The sequence below is a fragment of the Chlamydotis macqueenii genome, chromosome 10 (assembly GCF_036417535.1).
Source record: "Chlamydotis macqueenii isolate bChlMac1 chromosome 10, bChlMac1.mat, whole genome shotgun sequence".
Lineage (NCBI taxonomy): Eukaryota > Metazoa > Chordata > Aves > Otidiformes > Otididae > Chlamydotis > Chlamydotis macqueenii.
Window position 1 is genome coordinate 5,152,400 of NC_141565.1, and position 23,349 is coordinate 5,175,748.

General features: G+C 37.1%; 1 protein-coding gene across 10 annotated transcripts in view; it reads right to left on the bottom strand.

The window, feature by feature from the left end:
- The window catches only part of DOCK3 (dedicator of cytokinesis 3), a 211,565-nt gene that overhangs the window by 161,660 nt on the left and 26,556 nt on the right, over nt 1-23,349 (bottom strand). For all 10 annotated transcript variants that reach the window (XM_086755630.1, XM_086755629.1, XM_086755634.1 and 7 more), the window contains exons 3-5: nt 16,805-16,845; nt 14,428-14,483; nt 10,717-10,813 (exon numbers count right to left, since the gene is read on the bottom strand). In XM_086755630.1, coding sequence (XP_086611756.1) covers nt 10,717-10,813; nt 14,428-14,483; nt 16,805-16,845 — 194 coding nt within the window. The remainder of the gene's footprint in view (nt 1-10,716; nt 10,814-14,427; nt 14,484-16,804; nt 16,846-23,349) is intronic.

Sequence of the window (23,349 nt, forward strand, 5' to 3'; positions counted from 1 at the left end):
TTTTACTGGAAAAACCCAACCCCAAACTCCTGATGAAGAACTTGATATAACTTCAAATACATGAAAAGTCCTTTCAGCCCAGGGGTATTCCCAAATTCACACACAGCTCAGCAAAATACAGCGAAAGAATCAATATAGTTATATCAGCCATAGAAAGCCTAGTGCTAAGTCACACGAACATGCAATTTTAACTGCTGAGGGTAAGACTCTGGGAAAAAGAGTGGACTTTAAAGACCATTTTTAAAAAGCAATTAAATTTCTTTAGACCCAAAGCTATTACTTTCCCCCTCATCCATAGAATAGTGGTTCCAAAGTTTCCTGTGTCTTCGCGCTTGCTTGCACAACAGCCACAGAAGCCACTCTCAGTCGCACATATGCGAGATGCAGTACTTGGCTGAGGGGTGTTTGTGCATTTGCTGTTCCCTTTGGAACTATTAGCAGCAGCACACATTTGTGTGGAAGCAAAACAAACTAGATATCACATCAGCAGGAAGCCACTGACACGGAGAGGTATATGTGTATTAGTGGCTAGTACCAGAAAATAATATAATCCTACACTGGATTCTATGCTTTCCATTATTTCAGCAACAGATTTTTCTGTAACATGTACTGGATCTCATCTAAACACATTGGATCTGGAGCTATTAGTGGCAGTGAGTACTGGCACTAAAAAGAAATGGGTATTTCTTTTATTAGCCATCAGAGTGCCCTAAACTCATTTACCTGTTGGAATTAACTTTTTGTACCATCTGACGGATTTTATTTTTTTTTCCCCTCAAAAGCAGTAGGTTATTTTCAGGGGTAAACGTCTACAATCATAAATTATCTTCACTACCTGAAGATGCTCTTACTATACAGTACAGTGATAGCAGTGGTAACAGCTAAAAACTTTGAAATAAAACTTGGTAATCAGTAATTTTTTTATATTTAATAAACATTTATGACTAAAGCCAAGCCGTATCCAGGAACAATCAGCTAGCACAAGGCTTTGCTCTGTGAAACAAAACCACTATGGAATTTACAGAAAACTGAACAATGTGAGAAGTTACACTGTTCTCACAGGAACTTCTCCCCATTTCTTTATTTTTGTTTCTTTTTTTCCCTTCTATTTTAAGCAATCTTTATGCATAAAGCACAGTATGATATCTTCTATTAAACAATAAAACATTAGGAAACAGGCAGAAGAATTTCTGAAAGGAGAACACATTTCTCCAAAGGGCAGGAATCACTGTTACTTCAGAACTAAGATGCAACCAATTTAAATAATTATGTGAGTGGTTTCCAAAGATAAAATTTGTATTTATTTCCCCTTTTTTCATTCCAACATTCACAAAAAAAACCCCATATGTTATGAGAAAATTACTCAAGGAGAAAGTCAAGCACTCAAGAAAATGAGGCTAAACAATAACTGAAATTAGCCATGGCTCCTGTACATATGCTTTACAACAGCTTTTAATTGCATGGCCACATGCAGAACCCCTCCTTTATTTTGAACAATTAATGAACAGTCATTCAGATTTTCGCTACCATCTGTGGATCAATGTACAGTTCTTAGGGCTTAATTTACTAAAAATCATTCAAACCTTACCAGGAAGGCATGTATTCCCCATTCCTAATGATTTTTACATAACACTCAGCATCCAAGTGCCTCAAATCTACAACGTTTTTGTGAAAATGTATGCAAGACAAGATAATATTATCTTGGGAGATTTAAGTATAAAAGCGTCCACCAATTTTGTGCAGCTAGCTTGCGATAACTCCTATAATATCAATATGGAAAATGGAAGGTCACAACACTCTCTGAGGGAGAGCATTGCATTTTCTTCACTTTCTGAGCGGCTCTCCTCTTTGTGGAAGTCTTTGTCACACTGACTATTCACTGGAGAATAGCAGAAACATAAGAAGAAGGAAGGGGATTTACAGTCTCATTACCATATACCATCTGGTAAGGGACCACAAAACTAAAGGTCTTACGGTAACTCTTACAGGAAAGGTAGGCTAAACTAAGAAAATAGGCAGTTCCCTGGTTCTTCAGATCTTGCCTTTGCAATCCTATTTATACTTTTAGAACAGTTTTTATTTACCCATTATCTCTACAGTATATCCACAATCATGCAGCTGGAAGTTGAAGTAAGAGAGAAGAAACAGGTCTTTAATAATCTTGCTAAATGTTTTAATTTCACCTTAATGTCTCATGTAAAATTAAGTATCTATCAATTTGCCAGACCTACTACTAAGTTTTTAAATTAAAATGCATTTTTATCCTGCTTGTTTAAAAGGTCACAATAATCAACCATTACCTCCTGCCCAGCCAAACGCAACAACGCAGAGAGTAATCAGATTTGGCAGGCCAAGTGCTGGCTGTCCACTGCTGCAGCTACTGTGCTCTCTGTCACTGCAGCCACAAGGTTTTTACTATGCCTGTGTACATTATTTCTCATAACCCTGATTTTCTACCCCTCCCACTCTGTTACCCATCCCCTTTATCAAACACAATTATGTATGTTTTCTTATATGTGTAATAAAATTACAATAATTATTAATAATTATAATTATTGTATATTAGGTACCTTTTCCCCTCTATGTCTTAAGGATAGAAATAACAGAAAGTGAGATAAATCAGGATAAGACTGAAGGACACTTCTTGATATCACATGGACAACAGTGCCATACTGGCTGCCAAAAGGACAGATGTTCTTTGCCTTTCTATTAAAAAAAAATAAATTAAAAAAATCTGTCTTTTATAAAATGAAATCCAACAAACTGTCTTTTTAGTTCCAACAAATACCCACTAGGGTATAGAGTCTAAGCTCTATATATGCACACAAGCTCCCTCACTCACTCACTCACTCCAAAAAGCCAGATTGCCAGGTCCCCTTACCCCTTTTCTCCTCCTCTTGTCTAATTTTCTGTTCTCTAAAAACAAAACAAAACCAAAACAAACTGCCATGTTTCCCCAAAATAAATCTTTGGGAGACTAAAATCAAACCACACTACCATTTGCCTCTATTTCAAAGGCAATACTGTCATATCATATTAGGCACAACCCAAGTAAGCCTCTCCAGTTACAGATAAAACCCTCAAACTCCTGTTTGGATTTTTGGATTAAAACCTTATTTCCCTGGTATAATGTAATTAAGTGTCAGTATGTTTAGAGTACAAAATAAATAGGTTGAAAGTATCTGCAGATCAGCCACTGGTTTCCCGTGAGTAAATTCCATTCTGTTTCCTTGCTGATTGTCTGTGCGCAGCTAGCTAAGCCAGCATTCAATAAATCTAATTCCCATGTTTTAATATTGCTCATGTACTTTACATGTATACCGTAACACTGTTTTCAGCATGCAATAGACTGGATATTTTTCTAAAAGGAAAGAGCTCTTTGTCAACTACAAACTAGCTAATATTACAGAAATTTAAAATCAATCTCAAAAAACCACCACTCCAAATCCCCCTACAATTTGCTATGAATTTCAGCACTAGGAAGGCAGCTAATTTGTCCTATTTACCAAAATTATTGAGCATATTATGACCTCCTGCACCAATGACTAAATAACATTCTCCTACAAAGCAAGAAATTATAAAAACACCCTGCACGTAGTTTGTCACAGTAGGACTTGCCAAGGACACCAGAAGGTGACTTACATTTAATTCTGCCTTCATTTTTAAATTGCATCCATCTCCATGGTAACTCAAAACATACACTCCTCCCATGCAGTCTGATTAACACTTCGCCGTTTTTGTTTTATAGTCAACCATTTGTTTGTTTGAAAATAATACATAAGAACTGTCTGGTTGATCCTAATAATCTTAAATTATATTATGAATCTGTAGATAAACAAAAGATGAAGTGCACTGCATATACTGCTCATCGTTATACCGTTCTTTAAACACAATAAACTAGTTGTTAAGTTCTGCCTTTAACAGAAAGTAACTTTCAAAGTAATTATTGTAATTTTTCAAATGTTAATGATCTAAGACTTACTTACCGACTAATCTTATTTTCCTCTCCTAAAAATTTATGCCTAATTCTAATTCCTTAAAGTTTGCAGACTTCTACAAATCACTAAGAGAGAGTGATTGCATTAAATCTCTTTAAAAAAATAGGGAAGGGAAAAATAATAATTATGGGAATCTTAAATAATATAATCTTAAAATATGAAGCACTTAAAATGAACTTAAGCAAGTTAGCGCTAACGGGGAGATGTCCTGAAATTGATTGTGTTTTATGGCAGTGACCTATAAATGTTAAGTGTAGATTCTACATGAGGACTGTTCCACCAAAGAAAAAAATGTAGAGGTTATGACATCTACGAAAGACCTCCAAGAAATCATAGCTAATAAATTTACATAAATGCAAGTCTCAATTTAACAAAGCATGAGAAGGACTTTCACTCAACTTTCCAATGACAACATATCTAAGCAGCGTAAAAGCCTATGATTTTAGGTACAAAAACTTCCAACTGCCTAAGGTAATGAGTAGATATGACACTGAAACACTTCTATACTGTGGTCTTTATTCTGGTCCCCACAATTCAAGACAGACACAGATTGGAGAGGGTCCAAAGGAAGGCCACGAAAAGGATCAAAAGGCTGGAGAATCTGCCCTACGAGGAAAGACAAGAGGAATTTGGTCTTTCCTCCCTGGAGAAGGCAGCTCAGGAGAACCTCATCACAGTATTCTAGTACTGAAAGGGCAGCTACAAAGAGGATGGAGGTTCTCCCTTCACAAGGAGCCACCGGGAGAAGACAACGGGCAGCAAGTATAGGTTGCATCAGGAGAGGTTTCATCTCAACATAAGAAATAAACCTTTTACAGTAAGAACAATCATTCACTGTAACAACCTCCCCAAGGACAAGGTAGAGTCCCCATCGCTGGGGACAGGGTGCTGATAATGTCAGCTGGGCTCCCTTTCCCCAAAAGCACTGGACCGGATGATCTTTTCAGGTGGGCTATTATATGGCTATGACTTATCTCCAGCTTTTCCTTCCATGACTGAACATATCAAATTATAAAAATATCCACCTTACACATACAACACTGAAGTCTTCATCATTGTGCATTCTCCAAATCATTCGACACATACTCTTCACAACTCAATCAAGAAAAATGTTGAAGTATTTCCCAGCAATCAAATGACAAATCTGCTAAAAGCCTCTGATTAGGCTGCTAAGCAACCAGATACTTCCCCAGCACAGTGTTCCCTTTGAGAAACTGAAGAATCAGATACTACTGAAAGTGGAAATATTCACTCTTAGTTTCCCTCATACTCTGTGCAACACTTAACAAGACTATCAGCTGCCTCAAACTTGTATCCAAGTTCCTGGTAACTCCATGAAGATCCATCCTTCACTCCAACCATGCAAAGGTATAAAAAAAATCCATAAAAATGCTGAACATTAGAGTATAGGAATAGAGAGAATAAAATGATAGGTGTGTCTTAGTGCCATCTGGGTCCAGACAAGCTCTCAAGCTTCTTTTCAGACATCTCTTTCACAATGCCTGAACAATCACCCTAAGAATTTTCCTATTTGCAGGTAATCTTGAAAACAACTCATAGAAAGAAAAGATGACCACATATCTGTGCAATACCATCTCTGCACATGTCACCATACAAATACCTCATCTTTCCAGGAGTTTGCCTGCACAGAACTACATACTACTACTACATACAGTGTGTATGTAATACGCTCAGCCTTTTACTTTCCATTCTATGCCTTCAAGGGAGACTTTCTGAAGTAGACCTCAGATGCAGCATGTCTGGTTTAGATCATACCACTCTTTTTTCTGCCTACGTAGTTTAGAAAATGCATCAACAGTTCCATATTTTCAGATATGAAGCAAAAGGCATCTCAGTAACTAAAAATACTAAAAAACATAAAATACTCCGATATAAGAGTAAACTGCATTAGTGATTCAGTGAATGGCATTTCTCTTCATAAGATGAGTTTGGAACTATTGCTTCAATTTTAGGGACATCCTAAAACACCCAAATCAGATAGCTTCATTTGTACGAAGTCCTTTTACTCACTCTCTTTTATGTTATAGGATCCTCAGACAATTTAAAAGGAGCCAACAGGATATTAGTTTCAGACTCAACTGGCAAAAATTTGATCCATTCCCAACGCCATTAGATGTGTACTCCTAAAACTAAATGAGAAGTCACTCAACACCCTTCCCTCTGCTTCCCTTCTGCATAAAAGTAGCGAATTACCTTTACTGATCTGACCAAATTCTAAATTAGGCAATTATGTTTGGTCTCTCTGCAGTCATCTGCTACTTCAACAGAAATAGTCCTCACATCACATCTTAAACTCTGAGGATTTTTTTTTACTGTTAAAATAGCTACTATGCTCCAACTGTGAGTTTCAGTGATCTCTTTAGCTGACTTAACAACTCACAGGAGTGTTTTTTGACCTAATTAACTAAAGCTCACAGAGAACTTGCAGATCCTTTATTTAGAAGTAGTATAAAAATAACAAATCTTATCAGCACATACAGGGTAAGAGGGAAAGTTATTTACCTTACTGGTATCATTTTTCTGTCTCAGTGGAACTCATACAGTGGTCTGACCACTACCCGAGAGTCTCACAGACACATTTTGCCAAAACAAACGCAATTTTGCATCTTTGTCCACCTCTGTGCCTACAGAAGTCTCTCCAAGGTTTGTTCTTGTTTTTCTGCTCTCTCTTCCTTGGGCCTTTGGAGCAGTCACAAGAACAAGCTCAGCTTCCCACAGTAGTACCAGTAATAATCTTATCTGTCTTTTCTCTTCCACTCCGTATTAAGTATAATACTGGGGAAGGGAATCACTGGCGTCTTTTGTTTATAAGCTTTTGTAGTACGGAGAAAGGGTAAGTAGAACCTTCTTTTAAATTTCTTAGGCTTCCCACAAAAAAGTAGGCATCTTGTCCAAATTAATCTAAATAACAATAGGGAGTATCTGAGACAGGCAAAACAGTAACAAGATACCAGGTCCACACACTTAGTGACAATATATGTACGCATGCGTATGTGTATACATACGCTTGCACATACGTACACACACACGCGTAACTGGGCAGCTATAGTTATCAGAAACTCTACCCACATTATGAGCAAACCAGTATATAGTGTTTACATAGTTCAGGTTTTAAACACTCTGCTCCAGACAACTCCCTCCCAAAGATTTTGTACAACAGCAGTGAAAAGTAGGAAAATCCAAACCAAGTAGGTGAAATAGAAGAGACCTTTTTTTGACAAAAAGTAGTTACTAAATCTTACTGTTTCTGTGCTTATCTTATTAAGTCTGGATACAGGCACATAAAAAAGCAAAGAACTGCTTTTTTATTTTCCAGTGTCATGATAATATATCTATCTGCACACAGACTACATCTTCAAATGGGGGAAAAAAAGGTGCTCTCTTGTATCTTAGAGCTGTAAAAGTCATATAATCTTAACTCCTTTAAAAATAATAAATATTTAAATTCTGCTACTGATTACTCAGTAACAAATAAAGGTGATTTCTGGATAGAATTTTAAACTAGGTTATCATTACTACTACAAAAAATACCCAATATAAATAACAAAACCCTGAATACATTTTCTGATGGTTTCCATACCAGCATTAGTTGTATCCCTTTCCCTTTCTCATTTGAGAGAAACTTCCTGCATTTTCAAAATTCTTATTGTATCTTTAGCATTACAGGATTATAATTTCAGAATCCAGCTACTCAGAGCATAACATGATCATCGAATCGTTAAGGTTGGAAAAGACCTCCAAGATCATCAAGTCCAAAATTACATTAGAGTAAAGCAAAGCAAACACCATACATCTTTCTATTTCAAATTCAGTTTAGGCACAGCCCTTCCTTTAAGAACACATTGCACACAAATGCCTTTTTCTCCACAGTCTCAGCTTCTAGTTCTACTAAGATTATCACTTTGGTTTTACCTTGATAGCAAAAATTACAAGACTACCACAGCCCTGTGTAGCATAGTGAACTCAGCCTAATCTTTCCAACATATGTTTCACAGACCTACAAACTAAAATTACTGCACGACTCTTTAACTCAAACCTATTCAAGCTTCCCCACATACGACTTCTTCCTAGTAATAGCACAGGCCCTGTGTGGTCAGAGGGAACTGGGGAAGATTGCCAATATTTTACACCAACTAATTTTGTACAGCTGTCTCTCTCCAAGTTGTGCTTCACTTTACCCTTCCATTCCTCACTGTTCTCCTCCTCCCTCCAATTTTTTTTCAGCTGAACTATTTTAGCTTGGAACAACATAGCATCCCTCTTCAGGCAGTGTTTTAAGCACTCCAGGCTTCCTGGGTATTACATTCCAGTTCCCATTGTTTAACTGAAAGGCAAATACTAATCTTACAATCTATCTCAATGATATTACTTAAGAAATTTCTTGGAGTTTTTAACTGAAACAAACTTGGTCTTTCAAACCATAATCCAAGTAAAAAGCTTGCCAAAAAGCAGGAGATTAACATTCCGGCCTATTCAGAAATATGAAGAGATGCTGTACATTTTGTTTGCAATTGTCTTACAGTGCAAAACTACTAAATAATGAGGTGCCTACTGTTACCATTTATAGGAACTGACCTCTTGAAAACATCTGCAGTAACAACTAGCATTTGATCTTTCATTACAGTAAGAAACTCTTCTACAAAGTTCACTAGGCACAGTAGCATGATAAATAACATTAATTAAATTTCTTAGATTATTCATACTACAGTTTGGGAATAATAAACATTTTCTGCTGGTGCTGACCCAACAACAAGCAAGTATTTCCATTTAGTCTCTTAATATATTTTAAGATATGACCTTACAGCACAGCTTTTAGCCTAAATACCCATTATATAATCCTAATCCCAGCTCCGCCACATCCATTTGTGCACCTCTGTACACTTCCTCAGGCTTCAGACCTACAGTTTGTAAAAGGGACAAATCCTTGTTACCCACCCTAAAATGGCATAGATTGTCCTTTCACGTCAGAAAAGCTGTGGTACTGCATCAGTAGTCTTGAACATAAGGAAACACTGAAAGCGGTCAAACACCGACAGGTTTGTACAGGGAAGTTGTGGAGTCTCCATTCACAAGAAACTCAAAACCCGACTGGATGCAGTCCTGGACAACCTACTCTAACTCACCCTACTTGAGAAGGCAGTTGAGCTATATGATCTCAAGAGATCCCTTCCAATCTAAACAATTCTCTAATTATTTCTATATTAGAAAATAACTGGGTTTGGTTATGGAACAGATGTCTCCTTCCAGAGTTCTATGAAAACAGTAAGTTCTTTCCACTGTTAAAGAATACAATAATGTTGTGTGCAATGTTACAGTAAGACCTAGAATAGGAAGCAGTCCCAGAAAGAAAATCACTAAGTGAAAATTTATAGCTAGAGCCTTCTCTCTCCCTCCCTTCAAGGAACTAGTTTTAACAATAAAAAAGAAATAGATTAGTAGAAAGGAAGTGTAACTCATTTGTACGTAAAATGATTCCCCTTTCTCCAATTCAATACCATTACCAGTCAGTATTACTGTTGCCTCACTGGAGAGAGAGAAATCTTATAGGAAGAAAACAAAAATGATTGCTTTATTCACAAACGCCAGAGAGGTCGTTGTGGTTTTGTAAGTATTTGAAATAGAAAAACAAGGAGTACTAGGTGCAAGAGTGGTATTAAAAAAAGCGTATATACCATGTGCCGTGCCCCACCCCCAAGCAGATTGGATGGTACTTTCCAATAAAGTTTCTTCAGAGGCATATAATCCCCACAGAGAAAGTGGGAGCAACAGAAGTAAAATGAATTTTGTAATAGACATGACTGCTTTCTGAAGGGAGCACAGAACATGGCTGGTTATGCTAGAGATACACTAGACTTATTTAATTGGATCTATTTCTGTGTTATTTCCTAGATAACTAACTACTGTCACTTCAGGTTTAAATAAGGAAACCATGCTGCTGCAGCTCTATGTAGAGCTATTTCTCTAAAGTAAGGAAAGAAAGGGAATTCATCCTTGCACCACCTACAGTTCTTGATCCTAATCCTACAGTTATGACTTGTAATTGCTAAGCTAAAAAGCTGAAAGGATTAAAAAAACAACCCAGGAAAAAAATACTTTCAAATGTGCGAGTTTTTTATCTGGTGTTTGGCCATTGAAAAAGTAAGAGAAGAACAAAGATGAAAGGAAAGGTAGGTGACGTTATGTGGCAACAACTGAAAAGTGTATAAAATAGATGAGTATAAAGCTTAATACCCTTGTCTTGAGTTTTTATTTTTAACAGAGGAAGGAACAATTGTACAAAAAGACTTCTGTTTGAATTCTTCCTCTTTCAAACTCCAGATGCTAAAACAATTGCTCATAGACTGTGCTGAGTAATTTCTTGAAGTTTTTCATGGGACTTACAGAAATCTTCCATTTTCTGTTACTAAATAAATATATTATTTCTTACCTATTTAAGAACACTTTAAAATATGGTATTTTTAAACAATTAAGCTTTCATCTCTGAAGGCAAAACATCAAAACCCCTGAAATTTTCAATATAGACCATGTGAACCGCATATGAACAGTGATTATGCAGCTAGTGAACCCCCTAGTAGACAAAATTAATCTAACAATTCTTATATTGATTATTATTTTTTCCTAATGGACTGAAACGCAGGCAGTATCTCTCTCAAGATAACTGAACAATAAAGTACAATGAGAAGAGCACTGTTCTTACCACATACAGCTGTTTCCAGAGTACAGCCCATTCCTGCAGTGTTGCTGTGACTTCAGTCACAACAGAATCTTCAAGTGGAACAACTGTTTCATATTGCCTATAAGAAGAGGGGACAACATTAGAAACGGCATCCTGGAAAAGGTAGAAAAATAAATAAATATCAGCATAGTAATCTGTATAATGGTGGAACTTGAATTTTTTTGAATTTATTCAACAGAAAGGAAAATATCTTAAGAGTAACATTTTGTCTGTTGTAACACTGAGACAACTCCAGTCACATCCACTGTTAGTCCATTACACAAACACCAGCTTATATAAAGCATCTCTAGTTACCTGCTCAAAACACATAATTTCATTCTAATCAAGGACAATGAAAACACTTTTATTATTATAACATGTTAAATTAATTTGCCTGTAAAGTGGTGTCCTTCACAGTTTGTGTTCCTTCTCTCTAAGCCAGTCCAACCCTTTTTTTCCCTCCAAATAATATATGTTAGTCAATATCATTAACTACCCAAAAGAGCTACCATGTATTAACCTTTCCTATCCAGAAGACTTCTTCAATATTGAATATGAAACCCGAGTGACCTATCATCTAACCAAAAGAATAGGACTTGTCCCTTTGTGGTCAAGATCCTCCATCTCCATTAAAGGAGAAGCACAGCTGTCTTCTTTCATCACACTGAAATGCAAGAATACAGTAACTAACATATATATTGTAATACGTTATATTATTGTAATAATTATATTATCTGAGCCATTACTGTCTTGACTTGCCCTTTATGTTCAATGCTATTACTGAAACAAATGTTAGACACTGTAAAAATAAGGTCTATTTCAAGCTTCTGCTCTTACAGAATTTTTTTTAAAAGAGAGATAATAAAAACAAATAAACAAACTACACACACACAAAACGAACAAAAAACCCCACCATGTTTCTGAAACACACCCTGTTCGAACAATTTTCCATAGGTCTTAAAGTAGCAGTACTGAAAAACACTGGCTCAAAAGATGGCTTGGGACAAGCAGTATCAAGTGAGAGACAGCCTCTGCAGCACATCCAACAGCCACGAAGGACACCGATCCCTTCCTCTTCAGCAGTGCAATTGTGCATACAGCTATTTTTAAATTCCCCTGAAGGGAAGCCACAAACTCCCCATTTCATAACCAGTTTAGGTTATTTCTTCTGTCCTTTATGCAGGGTTACATGAGTACTAACAAGCAAATATGTGAACAATAAGATGTAGTTCCAAAAAGTTGGGTTGCTTTTTTTTTGTTGTTGTTGTCTTTTGTTTTTAAAAGAGAACAAAGTTAACCGTTAAGAAAAGCCACACAATGGCAATAGGCAATACTTCCCTTTTGAAAATTCTTACTAGAAATAATTGCGCCACATTAGCTGAAGCCAAAAGTAACGAGTGATGTGGGAGAGGATGATGATGTTAAGTCACTGTATGTCTCTAGGTATTATTGGAGCAGAAAACCTACCAAACAAAAGCTTAAATTCTTCATTTCCAAGCTACCAAAACCCATATTCACAACAATGACATAAGTAAATCTCAATATAAGTTCCAAAATACATATATATTAAAGACATCACTACCTTAAAAACTTGGTATAGTCACATTAGGGATGTATTCAACCTCTCCCAGTCCCACAGCTGGGACTGGGAAGCATCAACTCATACATGCCAGGAGACTAAGATAGATCATATATTTTTTTTCTATTATTAAGTCAATCACCTTATTGCAACATTTTGTTGAGAGAAACTGAAACACTGACAGACACTTGGCATCTGAGATTGTGCTCTATTCTACTCCTGCAATGTTTTGGTTTGGTTGGGTTTTGGCAGTTTGGTTTTTTTCAAGTTTGGCCACAGTAAGACTAGGAAATCTCAATTCACACTTTAACAAATCTCCACAGAATATGCTTGTGATCTGAAGTACAATACTAAGAATATGATAAAAATCCCAACATCTACTCTTTAGCTCATATTCAAAAATCATGTCAATGGTTAAACAAAAATTAAGCACTTAATATATATCAACAAAATTTTGCTTGACACTAAGAGCATTAAAAACGATGCCACAACCACTTCTAGCCAAAAACTCGGTTCTTTTCAGATCTCTGTAAAATGTCATTACAGGGAAGGGATTCAGAACAGTTCAACATCCCCGTAAGAAATCACAGAAACCTAAAGGATGAAAGGAATTATAAAATACACATTTTCAGCTACTATGGGAGGAAAAACCAAAACCAAAGAAAAATATTCTTCTAGAGATTATTTTTGGAAATACATTTACAAACTTTTGGAGAAACAAAACATTTTGGAAGATCAGTCTTCAGCAGTATGGCTGGACTGAAAGAGAATGTACATGAGGACTACAATTAATCACGTAAATATAATGCTTTGCATACCCATAACCCTGCACTTCCATTATACCCAAATATTAATAACATTACATTCGATCTATGACTCTAACACAAGAACATTATATACCATGCTCTACTATTCCACAAGTGTTTATATTGGCACTTTGAATGTATTCTTAAATAGAGAGGCATAACATGAAATAACCACTATCTCTGATTCAGAATTGCATTACGCTCTGTTGTATCAATTGGTATACCAGTCTTTGATACTTATTTTTTAGAAGTGCACCAACTTTCCCAGTAAGTATCTAAATACCCTGAACTGGTTGCCCTTTACAAATTCTGAAATAATATCTAGTACTAATTAACTACAGATTGCAGGAAACTGGTCTTCCCGCTAAGGACAGTACACACTAGGAGTAGTCATTCTATGCAATATATATCATTTTATTAGACCCCAGTGTTTTGAAGCATCAGTATTACAGTTGTCCTTACAATCTTTACTCAGTCTCTCTGAGGATAAACACAATCCAAGACTATCAGAAGTCATATATTTACTTCACTAAATGCCATTTAATATGTTTCATCTTCCACATTTGATTTTTTTTTGCCTTGGGTCACTGTCTGAAATGCTGCACTTAAAAATCTCCCCACTGTGGTCTCAATCTAGAAAATGCAGGTAAGAGCAGGATATTGATTTCAGGAGTCTCAGTCAATCTCACAGGAAACCTTGCAGGTTATAGAGCCTACACACAGTAAAATCTCTGACATTACATTGCCATCAGTACTGCCATTCACATTGATCTACCTCTAGCAATGTATGAGCTACATATAAAGACAGTGAAGGCAAAATATTTTCAGCAGAGTGTACTTCAGTCCTCGTTTGGCTTGAGGTGTGAAGGGCTGGATCCTTTTGAAAAGTTTCAAAGTAGCACAGCTACCTTGTCAGCTATGTCTCAGTGAAAATCTGCTGATAGATGAGATGGGCTGTCCACATGCCAGTGCCTCCATAACAAGCAGGAATATATAGAATTTTGACAGTGAGGAACAAGCAGAAATTAAACATATAAATATAGTTCTTTAAAATGTGTGTTTCAGATGATACCTCTAAAATTAAAATTTTATGAGCAAAAGTGAACAGGAAAATTCTTGCTATATTAAAAACAAACAAACAAACAAAAAACCACCAAAGCTTTGCAGAATTATATTTAATCTTCAAACCTTAACACAGAACAAGAGAAATAATGAACTAAAACTACTATAAAATTTAGTAACTACTTATTGGATTCCCTTCTAGTTGAGAAGCACTGCAGCTTCCTAAAGAGAAGAAAAAATACTCACCCTCTGTTACTGACAATCGCCTTTTTCAAGTGAATATAGTTTGCAGGAAAAATCCCCTGCAAGAGGAAAAAAGTTTGTAAGTTAGAAAAATACATTTGCTGTTTTCAGCATTTATATCCTAAGCCACAATAAATAACTGCCAATACACCTATTAAAAAAACCCCTAACACTGTGTCAAAGAAGCTGCCACAGTCAAAGTCAGCATTCAAATCAGTCACAATTTATCATTTTCACCCATCTTAGAACAGGACAGTACACTGGATCAAACCTTCATCTTGAAAAAACAATTTATTAATAAGGAAGTTTTGCACATCTACTCAACAAAAATCTCATACAAAGATGAGATTTTCATTCCCAACTTTTCATTCCCAAAAGTTCCTGAAGTGTTCAGAAATACTGCTGTATGGGAAATACCCATGATTTTTATACCAGAGGGTAAGTCAACTAGGACCAAATGAAAAGGTGTCACTCTAATCCTACGTGCTGCCTTGGAAGGAACAAGATCGATTTCAAAGAAGACACTTATGCTTAGCCAATTGTCTTCCTACTGCAAAGACTGTGAGAGCCCGATAATCCACTAAGAGGTGATGAGCAAGTAGAAAAAAAGGTGTGACAAAGAGGAAGAGTTCAGAGAACAGCTTTCAGTTAGCAGAAAAGAATTGAGTAACAGAAATAACTACCAGGAACGTTTACTGGAGAGATGTAAGCTAGCTGGAACAGGCAGAAAAGCGGCTATGCAGTTTGCAGCACAGCATCAGTGTGCCTCCAGACCAGGCTTCTGTATCAGTATGCTATGTTACATTAGATGATGATGACAATGACATAGGTTTAAAAAAAAAAACAAAACAAAAACCCCACCATCAAATTTGCATCTAGCCCCCATATCGGTCTTTCACTATGGAAACAAGTATCCTATCTGTTGCATACCCTGGAGCTATCCTTTTTCCTCCCTCCTTCCAACAAAAAGCTGTTTAAACCCACTCGGGATAACTCCAGTTATTTGCCTTTCGTTGTTCCCAGGACAGTTGGATTTTAACTTTGCCTGGGCCGTTGTGTTCTCATGTGATGAGACACAAGGAAAAGAGGTAATTTAAACCAAACTTTTTACAGCATTCCATTAGAACACTGGGCCCTGAATCCTCAGCACAAATTCAGTCAGTCTGTAAGAATGGTAAGCCTGCACATCAGTGGGGAATACAGGATCGGCACTGGTAAAAACAGCTTAAAAACCAGCTCACAGCATCCCACAAAAATGTCAGTAATCAAGTGTGGGCTTTAAATTTTTAGAGCTTTAAACCAGTACAATTTAGTAAGAAAGATGTTAAGGTTGGGGGGTTGAAAGGAATACTAAAAGATACTCAAAATGCTAAGAAAAATTCCTCCTTTTTCATAGGTAAGACTTAAACTACAGAAGGAAAAAAGATTAATGTAACAGGAATGGTATCATCAAAAAAAGGTGCATGCTTTCAGCCACAAGAAAATCTGGAAAAGAAAGAAATGCTACTTCAGTTTCTTGTTTGTTTCACTTCCAATTAACGCTGTTTATTTCTGTGATCCTATGCTGGTTACCTAAGAAACCAAGGAAGGTCTGAAGGGCTCTCTGATCAAAAGTGAGCATACACACAAGCAGAAGATGTACCAACACACACACAATGAAGGAAGGCTTTTCCACTGAAAGAGCATTACAGTAAAGAAAACATAATACAGGTAATATTATATTCCATAATACAGGTAAACATGAGGAATCTGGTACTCTCTTCTTTTTAAATACAAGCTATACTCAAACCAAAAGACAATGAAATGATACTTACATAGAAGCAACTATTTACATGTTTGGATACATACACTTAAAAAAATATATATGCACTTGCAAAAAATTCTTATCAGAACAGCCAAAAAAAGTTTGCTAAAAGTAAAACAGGGATATGACTGGAAAATAACCAAATGCAGTGGTTAAACTGTAAAAGTCAGAGAAAAAAAAAAACAAACTTAAAATATTCTTTTTCAACAGACCTTTTTCAAAGTTGTTTTAGATTAACAATGCAAATTATTTAATGTGTTCTTTAAACATCCTGAATGAAGCAGCGCAAGACCACCCATCTATGCTTTCCTTAGGGGAGCAGGGTGGAGAGGATCAAATCGGATGAGATTTATAAATCCTGGAAAGATTACATGTTACATGTCAGGAAAGTTTCTGATCCTTTGGGTGACTAATGAGTATAATTCTCCCCATTCAGAAAATAAATCCAGTCCTCTCGTAGGAAAAAAGTTAGATAAGTAAAACGCTAAGGGTAAGGAAAAAAAAAAAGTTTACAGGGTTGCAACAGCAAAGTAGATATAATCTCCTACTAAATTAAAAAAAAATATTCACACTTACCTTTACGTTGGGCTTCTTAATGGAAACGCCTCTGTACCAGCCTAAAACCAGATAAAACACATTCTATTAACTTGTGGTACCGCCTACCTTCACAGAAGTAAACTTACTGAAAACAATGCAGTTACTGAGATCATCTCAAAAACCAGCTGTACCTCACACAGGTCTAATTTTTTCAAGGGCTTCTTGTTTTGTTTTCAATTTTTTTCATTCTTTTTCTCCGCAATGATGACAAGCAATTAAGAACCTGGAATGCTCCTGTTTATTGCCACTAGGAATAAAAGCGGCTTAGAATATTTAGTCACTGTACTCTCAATCACTAGCCACTGTGGCAAAGATGCATTCAGCACCCATGCAAGAACCTGTACTGAACACCTTTCTTACATGCTGGTACATGATTCTCTTCATAATGTTCACCTTGAAAACATCTGCAGACTTCAAAAACCTGTCCTTTTAAAGACAGGAAAAGCCATTATCATACATTTCTAATTTTGTTTAACTAATATAAATCCTTTGCACATGTCTGGTCTTATGTATATGTGTGAGATTAGAGAACACTCTGTGAGACCTTAGGATCTCATTTCACAAACCCAATTATTATTCTTGAATCCCTCATTAGATAACAGCCCCAGACAGGACAATAAATCAGGAGTGAAAGCCAAAGCTGCAAAAGCTACAAATTAAACAGCAGAACCCAATAACTCCCATTTTACACAGGTGAAAGTAATGTCACGCCACACAAGATTCATCAGGAAAAAAAAAAGCGCTGAAAACACCAGCCAGTTTAACAATGGAAAAGGAGCACATGTCAGTCATCATGGTAGATAAGCTATTCTTTCACCCCATAAACCACACAAAATTACATTGAATTCTTGTTAAAAATACGCTGCTCTCTTCATATCCGAGTCTAATGCTTCATCCCCAAAACATAAAGCTAAACCTTAAGCACTGAGCCTGGAATACCCCACAGGAGCACATGCGATGAAGAGTGCCAGGGCACGAGTTCTGTGGAGGAGGCCTAGCCACCCCTGGACATCAGAAGTTTGTGGGCAAAGTTGGCCAGGCTCAGCTACTGAAGTCAGCAAGTTCAACTGCCTGCAGGTCACTCTTCCACCTACTGCAGCCCAGTATTCGCACAGGCAACAACCCCCACAACTCCTACAGAGGACAGGTATCACTTAGTATGTGCAGCTTTTAAAAGAGCACTACGAAAACTTGTCAGTAATTTGCTATGAGAATAGGGAACAGAACAAAATAACTGTGTATTTGTATCTCTCAGAAAAAGGACTTCCTGTTCAGCTGAATTACGACAAGTCTTATTTAGAGGCCTAGAAATGGGGAAGAGGGCTTTGATTTTGTTTTAAAGACAGCCTGCGAGTCTTGAATTTTTGTTTTGGCTTTTTTTAAAGGAAATCTGAGTGTATATAAAATAAAATAATTCAAGACATCTGCAAATCTTAGTATGGAAAAAATTAAAACCCATCTTTTTATTACAACTAATTTCTCATGCAGATAGGATATAACACAAAGACTTACCTTCCTATTAAATTATTGCTGATATTAAAAAACAAAATACTGTTTTCAATTTATTTCTTAGCTGATCAAACTTCGTGGTAATCATACTAATATAAACATATATGACAAACAACATGTACAGATGCTTAAAATGAGTAATTTCTAAAACTCCACACAACCATGCCTCTAACACCTGCTTTTGAGTGACAGATGCTACACATTTTTAAGGTCACAGAAAAAAATAAATGCATCTATCCTGTGATTCATTGTTACCAATATTAAATACAGCATGCTGCTAACTTTTATATTCATAAGACTCCGTACCTTAGAAATAAACATACATTTTAAGCTTTAAGACAAACAGAAAGGCAAATTTATTAGTAAATATGGAAAAAAAAGGTTTTTTTACCTATGATTGTGAACAGAATTGTAAGAGAACAAAAAAAAAAAAACCTGTAAAGCAGGTGTCTATTAATGATTTAGATGTGCAGGTTAGGGGATGAAACATCTCCAAAAAACTACCCTCATATTTGAGAAGTCATGGCAATCCAGCGAGGCTCCCGTCGACTGGAAAAGAGGAAACATAATCCCCATTTTTACAAAGGGAAACAAGGAAGACCCGGGGAACCACAGGCCAGTCAGTCTCACCTCCGTACCTGGCAAGGCCATGGAGCAGATTCTCCTGGATACCACGCTAAGGCACACGGAAAATAAGGAGGTGACTGGTGACAGCCAACACAGCTTCAATAAGGGCAAATCATGCCTAACTGATTTGGTAGCCTTCTACAGTGAGGTTACAGCGTTGGTGGAAAAGTGACAACCAACTAACACCATCTACCTGGACTTGTGCAAAGCATTTGACACCATCCCACATGACGTCCTTCTCTCTAAACTGGAGAGACACGGGTTTGACAGATGGACCACCTGGTGGATAAGGAATTGGCTGGATGATCACACTCAAGAGTTGCAGTAAATGGCTCAATGTCCAAGTGGAGACCAGTGATGACTGGCATTCCTCAGGGGTCAGTATTGGGACAGGTGCTGTTTAACATCTTTGTTGGTGACATGGAGAGTGGGATCAAGTGCACCCTCAGCAAGTTCGCCGATGACACCAAGCTGTGTGGTGCCGTCGACACACTGGAGGGGAGGGATGCCATCCAGAGGGAGCTTGATAGGCTGGAGAGATGGGCCCGTGCAAACCTCATGAAGTTCAACAATGCCAAGTGCAATGTCTCTAAACCTCTCCTTGCAGATATTTAGCCTGTTTTCAAGAGTATCCAATAATTTATCACGAATGAATCACAGATTCATAGAACAGTTAGGGCCAGAAGGGACCTTTAAAGGTCATCTAGTCCAACCCCTTTGCAAGGAGCAGGGACATCACCAACCACATCAGGTTGCCAACCTGGAAACATTAAATTTCCAGGGATGGGGCATCCACCACCTCTCCGGGCAACCTGGGCCAGTGTTCCACCACACTCCCCATCAAAAATTTTTTCCTGATGTCTAACCTAAATCTACCTCCCTCTATTTCAAAACCATTACCCCTCATCCTATTGCAATAGGCCCTACTGAAGAGTTTCTCCCTGTCTTTCCTGTAGGCCTCCTGGAAGGTCACTGTAAGGTCTCCCCGGAGCCTCCTCTTCTCCAGGCTGAACAGCCCCAACTCTCTCAGCCTGTCCTCATAGAAGAGGTGCTCCAGCCCTCTGGTAAACTATCCATACAACCTCTGCAAAACTTAAATTCCATGGTATTTCTGCACAATATTCCAAGGAAACAGAGTATTCCACAGAGGCCAGTTTGAAAGTGGTGGTGTTGCACATTTCTTCTTTTCAGAAAAAAATTCTTCCATGGATTAACATTGGCCAAGAAAACTGCATTTCACAGTAACATTTTGGTACAGTACTTGAAAATCTAGAATATTTGTGTCAAGTGGAGATGGCAAACCTTCATTGGAGAACTTATTACAGTGGCTCAGACAACACAGATGCACTTTATAACCTGAAGTTTTTTTGCTGCTATTTGAATCCAGGATTTTCATTTGGAGAATACTGAAAATATTTTGTTGACTTCCTTTTGTAGGTACATTTTTTACTTTTGAAAAGTGATATATTTCCTTTTAATCTTGTAGATCGTGCTCCCCACATCTTAGTTTTCCTTTCTTTTTTCTTTTTCAGTGTGGTATAGTATTTTAGAATAATCCTTCTCCGTTTTAAGTTTCCTCCAACTCCATGCAAGCAAGATACAGTTGAAAAGGGAGCTCACCAGAACCTGAAAGCACTGCATTGTAAAATGTAATTCCTTACTTGCTTATAACAAACACCACCAAAACCTCATTTTGTATCTCGAAGTAAAAGCTATGAGAAAAGGTACTTTTTTTTTTTATTTAAAGCACATTTAGAAAATTGCATCTGTATTACATTATTCACTAATATGAACTAAACCTTTATTCTGGAATTAGTCTTAAATAGATTAATATTGATCTAATAATATATTTTAAAGAACATTTATTTTGGAGGATTTAATCACAACAGCCATCAAATCCAGGCAGGTGCTTCAGCTTATCGTGATCACAACATGCACTGCATGGTTAGATCTCTAACTAATATTTTCAGATGTTACTGTACTACAAATAATTAATCGTTAATACTATAGAATCATGTAATTAATTTTCTGGTGATACATGGCCTTTAAAGGGTACTGCCTTCAAGGAAATTATGAAAAAGACGGGATTTAAAATTAAGAAGCAGAAAACATAGCTATGAAGTGACAATTTTATGAATAAGTTAACATGAAAAAACAATCATGAGTATCCACAATTTGAACAGATTACCTGCCTAGTAATTATCAGTAACTAATAAGAATCGGAGGACAGACAAAGTTAAGGCATAAGACCAGAGCTAGAACACGTACAAGTCTCCCACAGAGACAGACTGCTCCATGCACACAGTGTCTCCCCCCACGTCCTTTTCTGACAGCTCAGAATATTCTCAAACTGCTTGACCTACAGGTGACCTAGGGAAAGGAAGTCAGATAATTCAGTTTGTCAAAAAATGAATCACTGTACAGGATCTGGCTAGGATGGAGTTAACTTTCTCCACGGCAGCCTGTATGGTGCTGTGTTTTGTATCTGTGGCCAAAAAAGCACTGACAAGATACCAACATTTTGGCTATTGCTGGACAACTGTACAAGATCAAGGCTTTCTCTTTTACCCCACTGGAGGCGGCACAGTGGGGTAAAAGAGAAAGCCCTGATCTTGTACTGTTATGTCTGAACATCTGTGAGAAACTGGGGATGAATGCAGCCGTTTGGTCTGCATCTTAATGTTGCGTCGATGTGTATTTCCGGGTAAGTGTCATGACAAAGTCACTTACTTGATAAATTTTGATGAATGAAGGTGCAAAGCTTTTTGTTTGTTTGTTTTAATGAAACTGATAGTATGACAGACATAATGGGTCAGTAAAACAGAAACCGTCAGTGCAGGAATTACATACACTTTCCTAGTGTACCTGATTTCACACACTTCATGCTTTACATGTTCAGTATGCCCAAGACAAACGTTTAATTCAAGTACTGTAGAAGAAAACTGAATTAATCATATTCATTGCAGTGTGTTCTGGACAAATCGCTGTATCTTAAAGCCCAGCTTTGCTTTTACATGGACTCTACTGCACAGTGATCCATACCAGTTAAACCTACCACAGAGTCTCAACATTATGTTTCTAAGGTGAAATACAAAACCCAGGAAAAAGCACACTCCTTTATAGTTGTTTTTTTTTCCCCAATACCTTCTAATGATATTTGATACAAGCCAAGAAAAGTGAAGCATAGGCTGATCTACAGCTCTGCCCTCTGGGTATCCTACACAGCAAACAATCCCTCAAAGATTACTTCCATGGTAATAAAACTGGAGAAGAACAAAAGGAGAAGTACCCCATTATGTCCGTTCCCCCTGCACATTAAGACAATCACTTGCTCACAACTTTTTCTTCAAAGTGCGTTTTCTACACATATATTCACACTGCAGGTTACTTGCAGGTCAGTAATAAAAGCTAAATTACTTAGCAGTATATGCAAGAATGTGTCCCTGTCCTTCCCTTTGTTTCCAGGTCTTTTTCAGCTATGTGTATTAGGATTCCTGCTTAGCTCCTCCAAACCCTAGAATTCAACAAGGCCTCTGAAGAGGCAGGACAGAAAAATGGAGTGGGATCGTATGTATCAACATCATACACAAAAAAAAAATGCTTAGGTAAATAATGTATCTTTCACCTACAACTACCTATACATATGGAAATTCACAGTTTGGGAAACTCAAAGCCCTATTACAGAAACCTCCATACTTTCAGATTAAAACTGAAAAACAGTCTTTCCAAAGATGTATTACATTCGGAAGCCTCAGCAAAAGTTGAACCCTAGTTAAATTGGAAAAGGAGCTCTGTGGCAGGCCTGCACCTCTCAATCTCTCTATCTGAGCGATTAGAAGAGCTACCAATGTCTTTTGATCTTTACTTGAAAGTGCCTTGAACAAAACAGGATACTCTTTCTAAAAGAGACCTTGTAACCCCTTTCAGATTTCCACTTAATCAGTAAAAGGTCTGTCACATGGAAAATGCTCATCCCTTTCAAGCACTCAGTAGCAGAAAAATAAAAGTGTCCTAATTGAATGGTATTGATCTATTTTTCAGAAAAATAAAGCTCAAGTATCCAGGTTGAATAAAGCAGCATCAGCTGCAGATTGTAGGGAAAAACAAATTCCACATATAATTTCCTGACATACAGAATTCTGAAAATAAATTACCAAAGTATTTATGGCAAATCTTAAAGCTAAATTTGGTTCTTAGAGAAAGCACTGCTAGTAGAATCTGCTACAAGAATTCAAACCTTCTTTGTCCTACAAAAATAAGTTTACTTTGCAGTATTGTGAGCAACCCTAAAATCTGGAGGAAAGCTGTATTTTGCATACACTAGCCAATAAACAATGGCTTTTACCTTTGAATCTGCATGTAAGCTGCTTGCAGAGCATCTTTGTGCA